Raw genomic sequence first — 16,656 nt, forward strand, 5'->3', positions numbered from 1 at the left:
GAACGATTTTTTTTTTTTCCCAAGTGTTGGTGATTGAAATGTTGGGGAACTGAAGCTTCTCATTTCTCTGTACTCACACAACAGGTTAGTATCACTCAACCAATAGTTAAACATTATTATTACACACGAATATTGGTGATTGCTATGTTTTGTCCTTTGAGTCTGATTCGTATAAATAGTGATTAGATTAGTGAGATTTTACACAGTTAGATATTGGTTTAAGAGCATCTGTATGTGTCTGAAGTAGTGCAGTATTGTCTGAATTGTTGCTTAATGTGAGCTTTGTATAATATGTATCTCTATTTTATCTATAAAGGTTAAAATTTATATTATAACATATAATGTTGGACAAGGCATGGGTGCATCTATGCAGGTAAGGAATTATATTTCATAATTAGGTTTTATTTTGGGTTTGGATACTTTAAGATGTTCTTTTAGTTATGATTTTTTTCTTTAATTATCCATTGAAGAGCTGATCCTGGTTATAAAAGTGGAGCTTGGAAATTTGTAAGGGATGTGTCTGCGGCTTTAGGTGACATAGAAATGATAATATGTCCTTGTAAAGACTGTCGTAATGTAGTACGACAGTTAAACAGTGTTGTGGTTGAGCATCTTGTAATAAGAGGGATGGATGAGGCATACAAGGTGCATAGTGATTGGTATCATCATGGAGATGTGAAGTCAGTAGATGAATTTCAAAGTAAACCAACTCAGTGGAATGAGGAAGTTTTTGAGTTATATAAAGCTGCTGAATTTTTTGATCAAGAGTTGGCTTTTAGAGGTGACTTAGCTGACCAACCTGTGGGCGACTTAAGTGAGATTGCAGAGGGTGAGGACCAACAAGAGGATGAGTTCCTTGCAAAGATCCGGGATGCTGAAACCCCACTATGCGCATTCTTCAATCATTTGTGTCAGAGAGTTATTGATATTGAGGTTATTACAGTATTGGAAGCTGAAATTGTAGAAACGCTTTGTATGTTTGAAAGGTTTTTCCCTCCAACCTTCTTTGATATCATGGTACACTTGACTGTTCATCTAGGAAGAGAAGCTAGACTAGGAGGACCTGTGCATTTTAGGTGGATGTACCCATTTGAGAGGTATATGAAAGTTCTAAAAGATTTTGTAAGAAATCCTGCAAGACCAGAGGGTTGTATAGCAGAGTCATATCTTGCAGAAGAAAGCATGCTGTTTTGTAATGAGTTTCTGAAAAAGACAACCAATGTAGAAGAAAAACCTGAGAGGAATGTAGAGTATGTGAACAGCTCTATATTAGAAGGTCGTCCAATATCAGCAGGAACGTCATTCACTCTTACTGAAATGGAGAAGAATATAGCCCATCTTGCTGTCATTCAAAATACAGCTGCCTTTGATCATTATGTGGAGTAAGTTACTTGTGTATTTCATTCCTTATAAATTATAAGGTCAAAATTATGCTGCTGATAGTTTCTTTTCGTATTTATGATTTGGTAGTATGCATTTGCAATATCTACAAGACTCAAATCCAAGGTGTAGACGTGATGCAACATATTTATGGTCTATGCATTCTAAGAATTTTGCTGCTTGGTTAAAAGGACAGGTGAGTAAAGTTATGAATTTGATGAGTCTGTTTATAAATCTATAGTAGACTCATTCATAATTTTGATTAGTCTGTTTAATTTTGTAGATATCTATTACTTCTGATGGACATGAAGACATAGTTAAATGGCTAGCATATGGTCCACGGTGTACTGCAAGGTCCTATACTGGTTATATAGTTAATGGACAACGTTTTCACACATACTCACTTGAAAGGCAGAGTCAGAACAGTGGTGTTTATTATGAGGCAACGGCTATGTGTAGATCTAGTGCTAAGGATACTTCACAAGTAGTTGATTTGGTGTCATATTATGGGAGAATTACTGACATCATATTGTTGGACTACCATGTGTTCTATGTGCCGATATTTAGATGTAACTGGGCAGTAAAAGGTAATGGAGTTAAAGTGGAAGATGGGTTCACACTTGTTAACTTAAATCAGAGCCAAGTAAGCTTTCAGAAGGATCCGTATATTCTAGCATCTCAAGCAAAGCAAGTATTTTATTCAAGTGAAGATGGATCAAGTTGGTCTGTTGTTATGAGAGGTGCTTCAAGAAGATATAGTAAAGAAGATGTTCAGTCTGGAAATGCAGATATAATTGGTCCATTGCCAGTAGATGTTGACATGGATACTGAAATGGATGAAGCTGAATATGCTAGATCTGATTGTGAAGGCATATATGTGCAAGAGTAGATTCTTGATTCATTTTGTTTTCTGGAACAGAAAGCTGAAAGTGAAGATCCTTCCAGCGTGACAAGACTAGATGTTTGGATCAAGTCTCGCACCAAAAAGGATGGTACACCAGTAGATACGAATGCAGCTGATTTGATTGTAAGTCTGAATAGAGTTGTACACCAGTAAATAGTGTGTTATCGACTAGTAAAACCTGAAACTGTCTTTATGTTTTTCAGCAAAAAGCAGCTGAAATTGGTGGAAGTGATGCTCCAGCATTTTTAACAAATCCAGATGAAGATCACCTCGCCAAGCTTTTAGGACCTGACAATTCTGGTAGGCTGAGGGCAATGGGTAGAGGCATGAGTAAGACCAAATTAGCTTGTTTACAAATGCAGAGCAAGTGTATGGCTGAAATGGAAGAGCGGCAAGTAAAATTAGTAAAACAGGTCAATGCCTTGGAAAGTGAACTTGGCAGAATCAAGAATCAGGTTAGATACTTAAGAGTTCTCTACTATTCATCAGCCAGTTAGAGTAATATAAATTGATGTTATTTTTGTTTATGTTACAGAGACCAGAAGCTGAAATGGATGAAAACTCAGCTGCAAGAGTAACATATTCTTACTTCTTTTCATATCAGCTAAGTGATTCTTCTTAGTGTCGTTTATGATTCTTAGTTGCTCATGAAATTGTTGCAGAGTGTAAACAAAAGAGCACATCCTAAGTGTGTGTTTGTTGATTGGTCTGACATTGATGAAAATGTTGGTGAGGGTCGGATTCTTTCTTCTGATCCGGATGACATAGTGAATGACTGTCGTCTTGGCCCTTATGATCTCAAAGTGTTAGTTGAAGCTGCATATAAACCAGATGCATTTCTATGGAGACCTGCACAAAAGATCTTTCATATGAAAGAAGCTGTTGGACATATAATCGCATGGCCAACTGATAAGTGTAGACTGGTAGACAACAACATCCAAATGGAAGACATTGCCCCTATGGTATTTATAATTTCTAGCAATGTGTTAGCAATGTATTACCCCTGTCTATAATGCTAATTAATTATATTGGATTTGTTTACTGATTGTGTTTAACAGGGTATACAAGGAAACAAATGTAAACTATTGGATTTGTCTAAGGGTGACGTCATTGTTGCTGAGGGGCGTTGGGAGACACAAGAACCAAGTGCGTTGGTTAACGGAATTCCTCTTGGACCAAAAGCAGTTAAAGTATTTGTGGATTCAGTAAAGCAGCCTGATACATCACTATGGAGACCTACAGCTGAAATGTCATTTCTTGAGGACTGTTTGATGGCTTACGTATCTTGGCCCCTGAGTAAGGTTGATTTTGAAAATCCCTCAACTCCAACTGGTCAGAATGCTACATCACATGCTTCTTTGTCTGCATCAAAGGCCAAGTCTGCAGCCACAACTTCTAAGTCTGCTACAGAGTCCAAAACTTCAGCAACAGCTTCAAAGGCTGCATCGCAGGCCAAATCTGCATCTATGTCTTCTAAGTCTGCATCTGGTTCTGAGTCTCCTGTTGATGATGCAACGGGTCCAATATCACCAATAAAGAATACTTTACCATCACAGTCTCCTCTCAGGAAGTCTCCAGTAAGTGTTTTCATATGTTATGAAGTTGTTTTTGTTAATTATATGATGACTGATGGTTTATATTGTAAACATGGCAGCGCATTAATAAAGTTATTTCCAAGGAGAATAAGAAGTGCAAGTTGATGGATTTAACTGAAAAGAATAGGGTTGTGGCTGAAGGACGATGGGGAACAAATGATCCAGAACATAAGGTTCACTTTACTCGCTTGGGTTCTAATGCAGTTAAAGTGTGGATAGATGTTGTGAAGGTGAAAAATGTAAAAGTTTGGAGGCCATCCGATGAAATAGAGATTATTGAAGATGCACTTAGCTCCTGCATTGCTTGGCCAGAGAACAAGGTCATTATGTCTTAAACTGATGGTTTTATTGTGTAATGTTAAGTACTTGAGATTGCTTGTTTATTTTGGATGTTCTTGAGACTTTGATGGTAAACTGATGTTCTTGAGACTTTTGTTATGTATTTTGGATCTGAGACGTTTATTAATCAGATTTTATGAGATTTTATAAAACAGGTTATGTGTGCTATAATCACATATCAGAAAATGCTATAAAAGTACAGGTAAACGTTATGATAAAAGAATATACCATAGCACAGTAAACAAGATAAAACAGCATTTCGCAACAGCTATATTAGATATGTATAACATAGCACGAAAAATTAAATATTGTATAAATTTTTGCAAAATTATAATCTTGATAATACAGCAGTTTATTAGAGCTATGCTATAAAACTATAACATAGCACGAAAAAACAAATGTTGTATAAATTTTTTCAAAATTATGATCTTGATAATATAGCAATTTCTTAAAGCTATGTTATATTTTTATAACATAGCATACGTAATAAGTGCTATTGTATATGGGGTACATATAATAACAGTGCCCTAAAACAGCGCTCATGAAAACGCTATCAAAGACCTATGATAGCGTTTTTCTCTGGTTAACAATGTGCATATTTGTTGTAGTGACGCATTCGAATACGTGTATTATAAATTAATACCTATAAATGCAAGAATTTGATGACCATATAAATCATGTTACATCGTCTCTTCAAGCTAGCTAGCTGTAGTTAAAAAAAAAAAAAAAAAAAAAAAAAAAAAAAAAAAAAAAAAAAACAATGAATCTCCATCAGGTCCTCTTTCTCATTCTTCTTATTTTTCTTGTTGATTTATCAGATTATGATGTCCTAGCATATAATACCAATGCTGGTTACAGTAACGCATCAAAGTGTAACATTTACGAAGGACGTTGGATATATGACTATGCCTCTAATCCTCTTTATGGAACATCGACATGTCCATTCATCGGATTGGGTTGCCAGAAGCTTGGTCGGCCGGACAGAAACTACCTCCATTACCGATGGCAACCCTCCGGATGCGATATCCCAAGGTGATATATTAACTTTCACAGTTTCACTTCTGTCAATACATTTCAAAATGTTTAAAAGATTTTCTTTTTCTTTCGCTTGATCACGATTAAATGATTACATTGTCTCGTTCAATGTCAAGAAGCATATAACTGTAGTTATGGAGAATTGTGATCTTCGAGATTCGCATTCATTTCATATCTAGGAATTAATTTGTGGAAAATCTCAAGTACTAATGAAATGTGATGCTAAATCTTACATTTATTTAATGTAATAACTAGTTTTTTTTTTTTGTAATTATGACTATACATTTAGCAATTTATGACGCTTTTAATCGTTGCATATTAATATTCTAAGAAAATTATGAATTTACATTATACATTGATTAGCTAGCATATCTTACTACTATGAGTTTGACTAAAAAAGATGCATGCATATATCAAAATTACACCTTTGTAAGAATAAAAGTATAACGGCTGAGATTTACGTGGGGGATATGATTTGGCAGATTCGACGGACGAGATTTCTTAACGAGATTCAAAGGAAAGAAAATACTATTTGTGGGAGATTCACTAAGCAACAATATGTGGGTCTCTATGAGTTGCATGCTTCACGCGGCCGTTCCTAACGCTAAGTATACCTTCGACTATAGCCAGCGCCGCCTCTCTACTTTCACCATTCCGGTACGTACGTAGCCTCAAATGGTTTATTTCTGGTTATCGGCTTCGGTTAATAGACTATGATCAATAATATTTTTGATATGTTACAATTAATTACAGGAATATGGAATATCTGTAAATTTCCTGAAAAATGGGTTCCTAGTAGATTTGGTAGCGGACAAAACAAGGGGACTGATTCTGAAACTAGATTCGATCAGTTCGGGGAATCAATGGTTGGGAGCAGATGTTGCCATCTTTAACACATTCCACTGGTGGTCTCACACCGGGCGTGCCAAAACGTAAATATTAATCCAACGATCTTCTGAGCTTATTTAATTTAATCACATCATATCATATGTATTATATAATCCAATAATGATGATGATGGTGATGTAGATGGGACTATTTTCAAACGGGAGACCAAATAGTGAAAGAGATGAATAGAATGGAGGCTTTCAAGATTGAATTGACAACTTGGGCTAAGTGGATTGATCACAACATTGATCCTTCAAAAACTAGGGTTTTCTATCAAGGCGTCTCTCCAGTTCATTTAAAGTTAATCTCGATCTCTTCCTCTAGTAATTAACTAATTAATTACTTAACAAGACGTAACCTTCTTCTTATTTGTTTCTGGTTAATTTTTTGAAGCGGGAGTGAATGGGGTAAACCGGGGAAGACTTGCTTGGGCGAGACGGAACCACTGAAAGGATCAAGTAATTACCCCAGACATAACATTGGTGAAGCTATAGTGAGAAGAGTGATCGGAGGGATGGCTAAACCGGTGGAGCTCCTTGATTTGACGGCTATGACAGAGCTGAGGAAGGACGCTCACCCTTCCATCTACGCCGGTGGAGGCAGTCACTTAAATGACTGCAGTCATTGGTGCCTCCCCGGAGTCCCCCACGCATGGAACCAGCTCCTTTATACGGCTCTTCTCAGCCACTAGTTTTGCTTGGGCGTCAAAAATTAAAATTATAGCATTACGGATCCATAAGTTTCTGTTACCAAAAAAGCTTGGATTTATATTAATCTGAAGATAATTAAGCAACTTTTAAAATATATAATCTTAATGCTTTTAATAAAATAACATACCCAAATAATAAATTCTCTTAAACATTAATTTCCTTTTTTCCTACTAATTAAATTAGTTACATAATAATTAAATTAAACAAAATCAAAATTAAATTAAACATTTTGTAATAGAAAAAATGTTTTTAAGAGAAAAAAAATCCAAGCAAATTCGAAGTAGGAAAAGGAATGTCAAATCAGTTCAGGTTTCGAACTCTGTTTGTTATATAAATAGCCCAATCATATCTAGCCCTATCTTTTTGTTTAACAAATAGCTCTCAGCAAGATTCTTTTTGGCGGGAAAACGTAATTTTACGGTTTTGGCGGGAAAACGTAATTTTAAGGTTTTGGCGGGAAAACGTAATTTTACGGTTTTGGCGGGAAAACGTAATTTTACGGTTGTGGCGGGAAAACATAATTTTACGGTTGTGGCGGGAAAACGTAATTTTACGGTTTTGGCGGGAAAACACAACTTTACGGTTTTGGCGGGAAAACACAATTTTACGATTTTGGCGGGAAAACGTAATGTTACGGTTTTGGCGGGAAAACACAGTTTTACGGTTTTGGCAAAAAATGTGGATTCTCTAATTTTGGTTTTGAGGAGAAATTGTAATTACGTAATTTTCCACCAAACTCATAATTTTAGAAGAGAAATAACAAAAAAAAAATAGATTTTATAAAAGAAAGAACAAAATAAAATTCAGATTTTATAAAAAAATAACAAAAATAATACTCAGATTTTATAAGTGAATAACAACAAAAATAAATTCAGATTTTATAAAAGAAAATAACAAAAATAAAACTCAAATTTTATAAGTGAATAGCAAAAAAAAATAACAAAAATAAAATTCAGATTTTATAAGTGAATGACAATTGAAAAAAAAATGGGTTGTCCATGGTCATGACCATTTGGAAATGGTCTTAATGGGCATGGATAGATAAGGGTGTCTAATTCTTGTCCTATGTACTAGTAGACTTCGATACCTAACTTCGTATATGGGTGCATGTTGTGATATTTTCTTTGAAGTTGAATCTTGCCTTATTTTTTTCTTTTTTGAATTCCTTTGATTGAAGCTTAGGAATTATTAGGTTATAGTGAATCCTTTATTCTATTATTGATGTTAGTTAATTGCGTTTTGTTTCAGAGTTTTCTAAAAGATAAATCACTTGACAAGAAGATGGCAGGAGGAGGTTTCAGAGTGATTCATCTTGTGAGACCATTCCTTGCATTCTTACTAGAAGTCCAATCTCCTGAAAGAAAGATCCCCTTTAGAGAGAAAGTCATATACACTGTCATCTCTCTCTTCATCTTCCTGGTCTGTAGTCAATTGCCACTTTATGGAATCCATTCCACTACAGGCGCGGATCCATTCTATTGGATGCGTGTCATTCTTGCTTCAAGCCGAGATACGGTTATGGAGCTTGGTATCACGCCAATCGTCACATCCGGAATGGTTATACAGCTTCTTTCTGGTTCTAAGATCATTGAAATCGACAACAATGTCCGTGAAGACCGTGCACTCTTGTAAGTCTACTGTACCCTTATATATGTGTTTCCATATCAAGTCTTTAAAGATTCAGAGACCAATAGGGTTATGTTTTTTTGGTTATAGGAACGGTGCACAGAAGCTGTTAGGACTCCTCATCGCGGTTGGCCAAGCAGTTGCATATGTTCTCTCTGGAATGTATGTAGTGTTGGGGAGCTAGGAGCTGGGAATGCTATGCTTATCATTGTTCAGCTCTGTTTTGCTTCCATTATCGTCCTTTGTTTAGATGAGCTTCTTCAGAAAGGTTATGGCCTCGGTTCTGGAATTTCCCTTTTCATTGCTACTAATATCTGGTGAGTTTAACTCTAACGTCTAGCTCAAGCTTTCTCGGTTAAAACCTTAATCTCCATATTTCAATGTTGATGAAAACACTTTTGTAGTGAGAGCATTATCTGGAAAGCGTTCAGTCCTACAACCATCAACAGTGGACGTGGAGCTCAATTTGAAGGAGCTGCTATTGCTCTGTTCCACCTTCTCATCACTCGAACAGATAAAGTCAGCGGACTCCGTGAAGCGTTTTTCAGACAGAACCTCCCGAATGTGACTAATCTGCTTGCCACAGTCTTGATCTTTCTGATTGTGGTTTACTTTCAAGGCTTTCGTGTTGTTTTACCTGTGAGATCAAAGAATAATCGTGGACAGCAAGGCTCTTATCCTATCAAGTTGTTCTACACCTCGAACATGCCTATCATCTTGCAGTCAGCTCTTGTCTCCAACATCTACTTCATCTCTCAGGTATCAATCAGTTTATACAAAATCCTTACTCTGAGCTAAATATATATTGAGGTTCTTAACTTAAAGCATTGTGAATGTGTTTCTGTCTGTAGCTATTATACAGAAAGTTTGGTGGAAACGTTTTGGTGAACGTTATCGGTATGTGGAAGGAGTCAGAATACAGCGGGCAATCTATCCCCGTTGGTGGTATTGCGTACTACATAACCGCCCCGTCAAGGTAAATTTTAGTTCTTTGGTTCGTTTCTTGATCTGTTCATGTTGTCCACCTTTTGGTTAACTTCATCTGCATTTTTGTGTGTGTTTCTGTATTGCAGCTTAGCTGAAATGGCAACTCATCCTTTCCACGCTCTGTTCTACCTTGTGTTCATGTTAGGCGCGTGTGCATTGTTCTCTAAAACCTGGATTGAGGTCTCCGGTTCATCAGCTAAAGATGTCGCCAGACAACTAAGAGTATGTTTATTTGTTGATACCTTGTCCTAAGCAAAGTTGCTGATCCAATTCTTATCTTTGGTCTTTTGCATGACTACAAACTCATAAATTTGTGTTGATTTGTTTCAGGAACAGCAAATGGTAATGCCTGGTCACCGAGACTCAAATCTTCAAAAGCAACTGAATCGATACATTCCCACGGCTGCAGCTTTTGGCGGTTTATGCATTGGTGCACTCACTGTCTTGGCTGACTTAATGGGAGCTATTGGGTCAGGCACTGGAATCCTTCTTGCAGTGACAATCATATATCAATATTTTGAAACCTTCGAGAAAGAAAAAGCAAGCGAGCTAGGTGTCTTCGGTTTGTAAAGCTCTTTGTAGAGCCTAGAAGTTTTCACTCACTTTTCATGCATGTATAGCTTAAAAGTTACTAAACAAATAGAGATAGACTCTTAATTGGCCATGAGTTTATAGTTTAGTTTCATCTAACTATCTTTCAGCTTTATTGGTAAAGAGTTTCAGAAACTTTACTCCTTGGGTCTTCTTACACGAAAATCTTATTACATTTTTGGTTATTGTTATTTTTTCTACTCAAACGTCGTAAATATTATTGATTTGAGCATGAAGAAGTTAAATTACACAAATATGCAAAAACTATGATCTTACGATATAGAGTTCACAAATTGAGTGAACCTCAACAGAGACTGAGAATCTTACGATATAGAGTTCACAAATTGAGTGAACCTCAACAGAGACTGAGAACATCAAAAGATTCAAAACCATCACAAAAGAAGAAAGAAACATAGACAACTATTTTTCTGCTAATTGCCAAAGACTATTGAGGATCAGCAAATGACAACTTGGCATGAGCTAGAGAGTCTTGGAATGGTAAGGAGTTTCTGAGGAAAGCAGATTCTTGTTTTCCTCTGAAATTACCCAAGCGTAGTGTGAGTTTCTTGAGGATTGGTGAGTTCTCTAGAAAGTAACTCATTAGTTTCATTTCTGCTGCCTCCTCTACCATTGGCTTTCCTATGTCAACAAACTCCAGAGATGGTAGGTTACAATGCGGTCCAGGCAAAATACTAATTGGCTCCTCCCCTGGAGTTTTACTAAATCCCTGCAAGTAGGTAGAAAACAAGTTGAGTATGTGACACACTTTCAGTATTTGCATTAATAAGAAAGTAAGTTTATGGTGTCAGTAATTAATCCTAACCAGTGAGAGAGATTTTAGATTCGGGCAGCTCTCCAGAAAGACTGGCAACATTTCCCACCTGTAGTCGTCGAAGTCGGCATGTAAGGAAGATAGGTTACGAAATAAAGGTAATCGTTCACATCTTGAGTAATTATAGATGACCTGCAAAAGAAAAAGAGTATCACAAGTTAACGCACTTGAGAATAGGTAATACAGTTTCTTATACGAAAAACTCATGTATATAGAGAATATAACAGAGGTTACCTCAAGGGTATCTGAAGAGATGTCCATTTCTTTGACACTAGAGATCCCGAGGAGAAAGTTACGGATCATATTCCTCTTTGGTAGATCATTCGGATCAAACCTCCCCTTTTCGAAAGACAAGATAAACAAAACGTCGATGGTCATCTTAACGAGGGATGCCGAGTTATTAATAACAAAACTTGCAGTTTCATGACAATCAAGCTTGAGATACTCAAGCCTGGGAGCATCAATAGCAACTACTTGTTTTTCAACTTTATCCTCGTTACAGTGGCCAATAAGGGTGAAGCTCAGAAGAGACTGAGAGCAAAGACATAGATAATCTACATTGTCACGAGCACTCCTCTCTATAGTTAAGCTTTCGAGAACTGGACAGCCTGAGATCAGCATCTCGAAAGCCCAATCGTTGGCAAACTTAACCATATCAAGAAACATAACTTTGAGGGAAGGTAAAGAAACGGACTTGGGAGTAGTAAAGCTAACGTCAGAGAGCTTTAGGGATACCAAGCTGTCACATGTGTAAACAGCAGGAGGTATTTGCACTTCATATTCGCACCACTTGCCATCCAGACCAGGTACATATCCCAAGTCCAAACCAGTGATGAGCCTCAGATACCTCCAGCCATTTACACTTGTCAGACTTTGGTATCCTTACGGCTCTTTTGCGTAACTATGTCCAGTCCCGAAAGAATACCAAAGTCTGACAAGTGTAAATGGTTGGAGGTATCTGAGGCCCATCACTATCCCTTGCATCTTCCATATAGTCCATATGTTTAACTTTCAGGTCGAGGACAGTGTTCATCCACCGCCAGATAAGAGCATTATCAGGCTCACAATCCACACCACCAAAGCAGCTAAACCTAAAACTTTCCAAGCACGACTCTCTGTGAAGACCCAGAAATCTCGCAATTTTCCATGCCGCTTTCTGTATAACAGCCTTCTTCACATAAATCCTCACCAACCAAGTCCAATCGAGGTACGCATTTCCAGAGATCTCTCCATCTTCTAGATAAAATACTAGTCTTAACGACATTCTTAGTGGTAAGTTTCAAGAATACCTGACATAGCAATGAATCTGGCAAATCGCTTATCAAATCAACCTCACTTGTTCTTCGCTTAAGTACAGCACTGATCCACCGAGTGACATGAGCAGCATCAGGCTCATCCCACTCCCATTCGTACTTCATCTCTAAATCGCGGTCTTCTAACTTAAACTTTTGCAGGCATGATTCACTGTTAAAACCCAGAAATCTATCGACAAAACTCACAAAAGCGTTGTACTCGGGGAAATCAAATCACCATACCCCAATTCCAAACCAGGGGCAGATCTCCAAAGATTTCTCCATCTTGTGGATAAAGCACTACTCCGAACCACATATTTGGTAGGAATGTTCAAGAGCACTTGACATAGCAACGAATCTGGCAATTTGCTTAGCCTATCTACATCACACATACTATCACCCGAGCGTTTTGCACGCACACGTTTCTCTGCATCTTCATCCATGTAATATCTGGATTGAGTCCAACAAAAATCCTTAAAAAAGCATTTTTCTCGGACGAAGAATCGAGACTAATTAAAACAATCTGTAGAAAAGTCAAAAGAAATCGAACGACAGAAAGAGCTAGTACTTACAAAAATCACGAAAGAGTAGGTGAGAATGGAATATAAAATACTTCGTTAACGGCACCTGAAGAATGAAAACAGCCGGACAACCAAACCGCCGTCAAAATATTTCCGGCCTAAGTATCTCTGTTGTCTCAACCCGGCGGTGCCACTCCAGTGGCTAATTTGCCGTTTAGAGTTTCTGTCGGTGGAAAAGTTAAAAAGGTATGTCTCGCCTTCAACCTGTTCGGTTTACTTTTGGTTAAATCGGTTCAAATTATCACCCAATCAACACGGTTATCTACGGTTATCAATGATCAAACGACGTAGGATTGTAGTTGTAAGAAAAGGCTATATTAACTGTTGGGCTGTACATGTTTTTGGTCGTGCAAGTTTCTTCGGGTATTTTTTTCTTTCATTTTAACCCCCAAATTTACAGTTTTCTTCACCTCTCGCCCTTTTTTTTTTCCCTAAGTTTTTTAGCTTTCTGCAAGACAAACCACCAACTCTCGAGTCTTGACCAATCAGAATGTCCCAGCCACGACGGAGTGATACTGATTTGATCCATAAATATGATTCTTTTTATGAACTACAACACTTCAATGTCATCAGAAGCTAAGAAATAACATTAAAAACAACCTAGAACGTTCATTGGTTATGAGTTATGACTATCAAAGAACGACAACTTGGCATGATGTAGAGAGTCTTGGAATGGTAAGGAGTTCTCTGAAGATGACAGATTCTTCTTTTTTAATGGAATCATCCAAGCATAGGGTCAGTTTCTTGAGGGCTGTTGAATTCTCAAGTATGTAACTCACTAGTTTCATCTCCATCGCCTCTCCTTTCAGTGGCCTTTCTATCTTGACATACTTGAGAGATGATGATAGGACACGCCGAGGTTCAGACAAGATATTAATTCCCTCCTTCTCCTGATAATTAGTAGATCCCTGCAAGTACCACCATTTAACCGAGTTCAATATATGATTGATTACCTTCACCATTTGCATCTTAAGATAGCAAGTTCATGGTTCAGCAGAGAGAATCCTTACCATGACAAGAGATTGTAGATTTGGGCAGCTCTCAAGAAAGATTGGCAACATTTCCCACGTGTAGCCGTAGAACTTAACACGCAAGGAAGATAGGTTACGGAATAAGGGTAGTGGTTCACATCTTGAGTAATCATAAATGACCTACGACGAAAAAGAAACGTATCAGGATAAACTGATACTAACAAAAAGTCTAAACGTTCAAATAGCGAATTCAACATAGGTTACCTCAAGAGTAGAGGAAGCGATGATCAAATTTTTTATGCTAGAGATCCCGACGAGAAAATTACGAATCATATTTCTTTTTTGCAGATCATTTGGATCGAACTTCTTTCCACAAGACAGGTTAAACTCAGTATCGATATCGGCCTTTACAAGGGAACTCGGATTTTTTAATATGAAATTTTCAATTCGACCATCTCTGAGATTCAGAAACTTAAGCCTAGGAGCATCAACTATAACTAATAATAAATCTTCAACAAGTTCCTCCAAACCGTCTGCAACATGAGTGAAGCTCAATAGGGATTGTGAACACACTCGTAAAACTTCAATATTATCACAAAGATAATTCCTCTCTATATATAATGTCACGACCCGCTCCCAAACCCTTTGGGACTACACTAGTTTTCTTATTAAAAGGTTATTTTTAAACACATCCATATAATAAAAATACTAAGTTACTCATATTTCCAGAAAATCATTCCTTGATTAAAGTAAAAACCTTAATGCAATATTTCAATAGTCTTGTTAAAAGAAAATAAAAGAATGTCATAAATAAAAAGAAATCCGAACGTAAAAGAAAGATAGAGAATAACCGGTAAAAATAATAAACCCAACGTTCCCAAAAACACACCACAAAGCAAGACTACTTGTGCAACTACTCGAGATTCTCACCGTGACCTGAAGAGAAAAGATTAGGGAGTGAGTAATTAATTACTCAGTGAGGTGGTCAACACTGCCCACCGAAACATAACCTCACAAATAGACTTTCACGCAACTTCCAAACACTAGCATAAAATCAGACAACAAGCATATAGCTTTCACTTGCGTGAAAGACTACGACATACCACCACAATTATTTTTCGTAATATATTAAGTATTTTACTTTGATTATAGATTTGGCCATTAACACTTTATATGGCTCCCAAACCTCATTCCTAGAAGACCACGGCCCGTAGCTCGATTCTTCCCGTACTGCTCGTCAGCGGTTTATGACCCATAATGAACCCATCGGTTCATTACAGTCCAACATTCTCAATTCCCGTTTTTAATTATTTTCTTAATAATTTTCTCAACACAAAGACTAAAGTATGACGTAACACATTAACAAGCAACATGCATCTCACGTCCTCATATTACCATGAGGCAAGCATTAAAACATTTAAATATTACTAATCTAACCACCTAGCAATCAACAATCAATAGTGTCTAACTTCAAACTAACGCTTATCAGATGCACAAAAGTGTAAATGAGGTGTTATGAATTCGCAAATCCCTCCCCCACCTGATTGAAGATGACGAAACTAGGAATGGAGAAGTTGAAAGCGGCTAGCCTGAAACTTGTACAAGGAGAATAATGTTCAACACCTTAATCCGGAACTTGCAGAACTAGAAAACCAGAACAAAGGAACAAGAGACTTACTGCCCAAGGAACCAGACAACCTAACTTGCAGACGGAGGAAACAGAACAACAGCAGACGACCCAACTTGCAGATGCCAACGAACCGACTTGTGACAGAAGCAACCAGAAACAACAACCAAAACTTTCAGATAACTTGTAACAGAAGGAACAGATTATAGAAGCTAACACAGTGACTTGTAGAAGATGGGAAACAGATTAATGTTTGGATTTCCTTACCCAAACGAACCACCGGTGATGGATCTCGACTCCAGTGAGAGAAGTGAACGACGGAGACAACGGTGACTCAAGCGGCGGTGACTATGGATCGACGTAACGTGGAACTTGATCTCAACGAGAATGGTGATGGTGACTTGAGATTCAGATTTACGGAAACAAGAGAGTGATCGAAGTTGGAACGAAAACTTTGTAAGCGGCTATGATGAAGAAGACAATACGTACACATATATACACACTCGCTTAGGATTTTTGCTTAACAAAGGGGCTGGGCCTTTAATGGGCCTAAACGGGTCTCACATATAAGCTTTCAAGAACTCGGCAACGTGAGATGAGCGTTTCTAAAGCCAAATCGTCGTCATCAGCGAACATCATAATTCCTAGACTGAGAACTTTGAGAGAAGGTAAAGAAACAAACTTGGGACTAGGCAAGGTTAGTCCAGAGAGCGTCAAGCTTATTAAGCTCTCACAAGTGTAAATGGTTGGAGGCATCACGACATCACAAGAATCGTCCGAAACATAGAGATATTTCACTTTCCGTCTAACAACACTGTTGATCCACCGCCTAACAAAAGCATCTCCAGGCTCTGGCTCATCATAACCATAAAATTCGCACTCTAACCTAAAACTTTGTAAGCGCGACTGACTATTAAAACCTAGAAAACGGTCGACAAAACTCAAGAATGCGCTGTAGTCAATCGGGAATGCGTTGCGGGTTTGGAAATCACGATAACCGAAGTTCAATCCAGGTACATACTTCCAGAGATTTCTCCATCTACTGGATAACACACTAGTCTTAACTACATCTTTCGTTGGGAGACACAAGAGTACCTCACATATCAAACAATCTGGCAAATTGCTTATCCAATCAACTTCACCGTAGCCTTTGGCACGAACACGTTTCCCACCGTCTTCATCCTCCATAACCACCGCAATTATCAAATAGAAACGCAATCCTCAAAACCTTGCAGTAGAGAGAATCGATTAATTGAGGGTTGCTAAATTAATAGAACAACTGACTCGCGGCGCTGTGG

General features: G+C 37.6%; 4 protein-coding genes and 2 pseudogenes across 6 annotated transcripts; 4 read left to right on the top strand and 2 right to left on the bottom strand.

Annotated features, from left to right (window-relative positions):
- Window positions 1-24: 24 nt before the first annotated feature.
- On the top strand, window positions 25-2,299 carry LOC147941877 (uncharacterized). Its single transcript, XM_087457414.1, has 4 exons — window positions 25-84; window positions 471-1,382; window positions 1,471-1,576; window positions 1,664-2,299. The coding sequence occupies exons 2-4, from the start codon at window positions 544-546 to the stop codon at window positions 2,267-2,269; spliced, it is 1,551 nt and encodes a 516-aa protein (XP_087313540.1). The 5' UTR covers window positions 25-84; window positions 471-543; the 3' UTR covers window positions 2,270-2,299.
- Window positions 2,279-4,404, top strand: LOC147941878 (uncharacterized). Its single transcript, XM_087457415.1, has 6 exons — window positions 2,279-2,407; window positions 2,488-2,739; window positions 2,820-2,858; window positions 2,947-3,246; window positions 3,343-3,861; window positions 3,939-4,404. Exons 2-6 carry the CDS (start codon window positions 2,599-2,601, stop codon window positions 4,212-4,214), a joined length of 1,275 nt encoding a protein of 424 aa, XP_087313541.1. The 5' UTR covers window positions 2,279-2,407; window positions 2,488-2,598; the 3' UTR covers window positions 4,215-4,404.
- Window positions 4,405-4,882: 478 nt separating this feature from the next.
- LOC104703203 (protein trichome birefringence-like 42) lies at window positions 4,883-7,000 on the top strand. Its single transcript, XM_010419173.2, has 5 exons — window positions 4,883-5,250; window positions 5,736-5,910; window positions 6,007-6,185; window positions 6,283-6,441; window positions 6,535-7,000. The coding sequence occupies exons 1-5, from the start codon at window positions 4,979-4,981 to the stop codon at window positions 6,830-6,832; spliced, it is 1,083 nt and encodes a 360-aa protein (XP_010417475.2). The 5' UTR covers window positions 4,883-4,978; the 3' UTR covers window positions 6,833-7,000.
- A 955-nt stretch (window positions 7,001-7,955) lies between these two features.
- LOC104714139 (uncharacterized) lies at window positions 7,956-10,246 on the top strand (annotated as a pseudogene). Its single transcript, XR_015561354.1, has 6 exons — window positions 7,956-8,479; window positions 8,568-8,794; window positions 8,882-9,236; window positions 9,329-9,453; window positions 9,551-9,686; window positions 9,795-10,246. The product of XR_015561354.1 is annotated as an uncharacterized LOC104714139 (transcript).
- A 17-nt stretch (window positions 10,247-10,263) lies between these two features.
- On the bottom strand, window positions 10,264-12,891 carry LOC147941879 (putative FBD-associated F-box protein At1g78730; annotated as a pseudogene). Its single transcript, XR_015561355.1, has 5 exons — window positions 12,752-12,891; window positions 11,870-12,629; window positions 11,122-11,676; window positions 10,879-11,019; window positions 10,264-10,782 (listed from the first exon to the last, which is right to left on the bottom strand). The product of XR_015561355.1 is annotated as a putative FBD-associated F-box protein At1g78730 (transcript).
- A 364-nt stretch (window positions 12,892-13,255) lies between these two features.
- Window positions 13,256-16,546, bottom strand: LOC104703208 (F-box/FBD/LRR-repeat protein At1g78750-like). The gene is made up of 4 exons (XM_010419178.3): window positions 15,923-16,546; window positions 13,996-14,364; window positions 13,771-13,911; window positions 13,256-13,668 (listed from the first exon to the last, which is right to left on the bottom strand). Exons 1-4 carry the CDS (start codon window positions 16,544-16,546, stop codon window positions 13,393-13,395), a joined length of 1,410 nt encoding a protein of 469 aa, XP_010417480.2. The 3' UTR covers window positions 13,256-13,392.
- Window positions 16,547-16,656: the final 110 nt, after the last annotated feature.

Source organism: Camelina sativa, chromosome 7 (genome assembly GCF_030686135.1).
Source record: "Camelina sativa cultivar CO46 ecotype springtype chromosome 7, ASM3068613v1".
Classification (NCBI taxonomy): Eukaryota; Viridiplantae; Streptophyta; class Magnoliopsida; order Brassicales; family Brassicaceae; genus Camelina; species Camelina sativa.

What these genes read in the sequence shown, in the direction of transcription:
- LOC147941877 (XM_087457414.1), top strand. Translation starts at nt 544, where the DNA reads ATGATAATATGTCCTTGTAAAGACTGTCGTAATGTAGTACGACAGTTA. An exon ending in GCCTTTGATCATTATGTGGA is followed by an intron (nt 1,383 to 1,470) that starts GTAAGTTACTTG and finishes ATGATTTGGTAG; the next exon opens with TATGCATTTGCAATATCTAC. An exon ending in CTGCTTGGTTAAAAGGACAG is followed by an intron (nt 1,577 to 1,663) that starts GTGAGTAAAGTT and finishes TTAATTTTGTAG; the next exon opens with ATATCTATTACTTCTGATGG.
- LOC147941878 (XM_087457415.1), top strand. Translation starts at nt 2,599, where the DNA reads ATGGGTAGAGGCATGAGTAAGACCAAATTAGCTTGTTTACAAATGCAG. An exon ending in TGGAAGACATTGCCCCTATG is followed by an intron (nt 3,247 to 3,342) that starts GTATTTATAATT and finishes TGTGTTTAACAG; the next exon opens with GGTATACAAGGAAACAAATG. An exon ending in CTCCTCTCAGGAAGTCTCCA is followed by an intron (nt 3,862 to 3,938) that starts GTAAGTGTTTTC and finishes TAAACATGGCAG; the next exon opens with CGCATTAATAAAGTTATTTC.
- LOC104703203 (XM_010419173.2), top strand. Translation starts at nt 4,979, where the DNA reads ATGAATCTCCATCAGGTCCTCTTTCTCATTCTTCTTATTTTTCTTGTT. An exon ending in TCTCTACTTTCACCATTCCG is followed by an intron (nt 5,911 to 6,006) that starts GTACGTACGTAG and finishes AATTAATTACAG; the next exon opens with GAATATGGAATATCTGTAAA. An exon ending in CACACCGGGCGTGCCAAAAC is followed by an intron (nt 6,186 to 6,282) that starts GTAAATATTAAT and finishes ATGGTGATGTAG; the next exon opens with ATGGGACTATTTTCAAACGG.
- LOC104703208 (XM_010419178.3), bottom strand. Translation starts at nt 16,546, where the DNA reads ATGGAGGATGAAGACGGTGGGAAACGTGTTCGTGCCAAAGGCTACGGT. An exon ending in GAGTTCTTGAAAGCTTATAT is followed by an intron (nt 14,365 to 15,922) that starts GTGAGACCCGTT and finishes AGGGTTTGGGAG; the next exon opens with CGGGTCGTGACATTATATAT. An exon ending in TCGCTTCCTCTACTCTTGAG is followed by an intron (nt 13,912 to 13,995) that starts GTAACCTATGTT and finishes TTTTCGTCGTAG; the next exon opens with GTCATTTATGATTACTCAAG.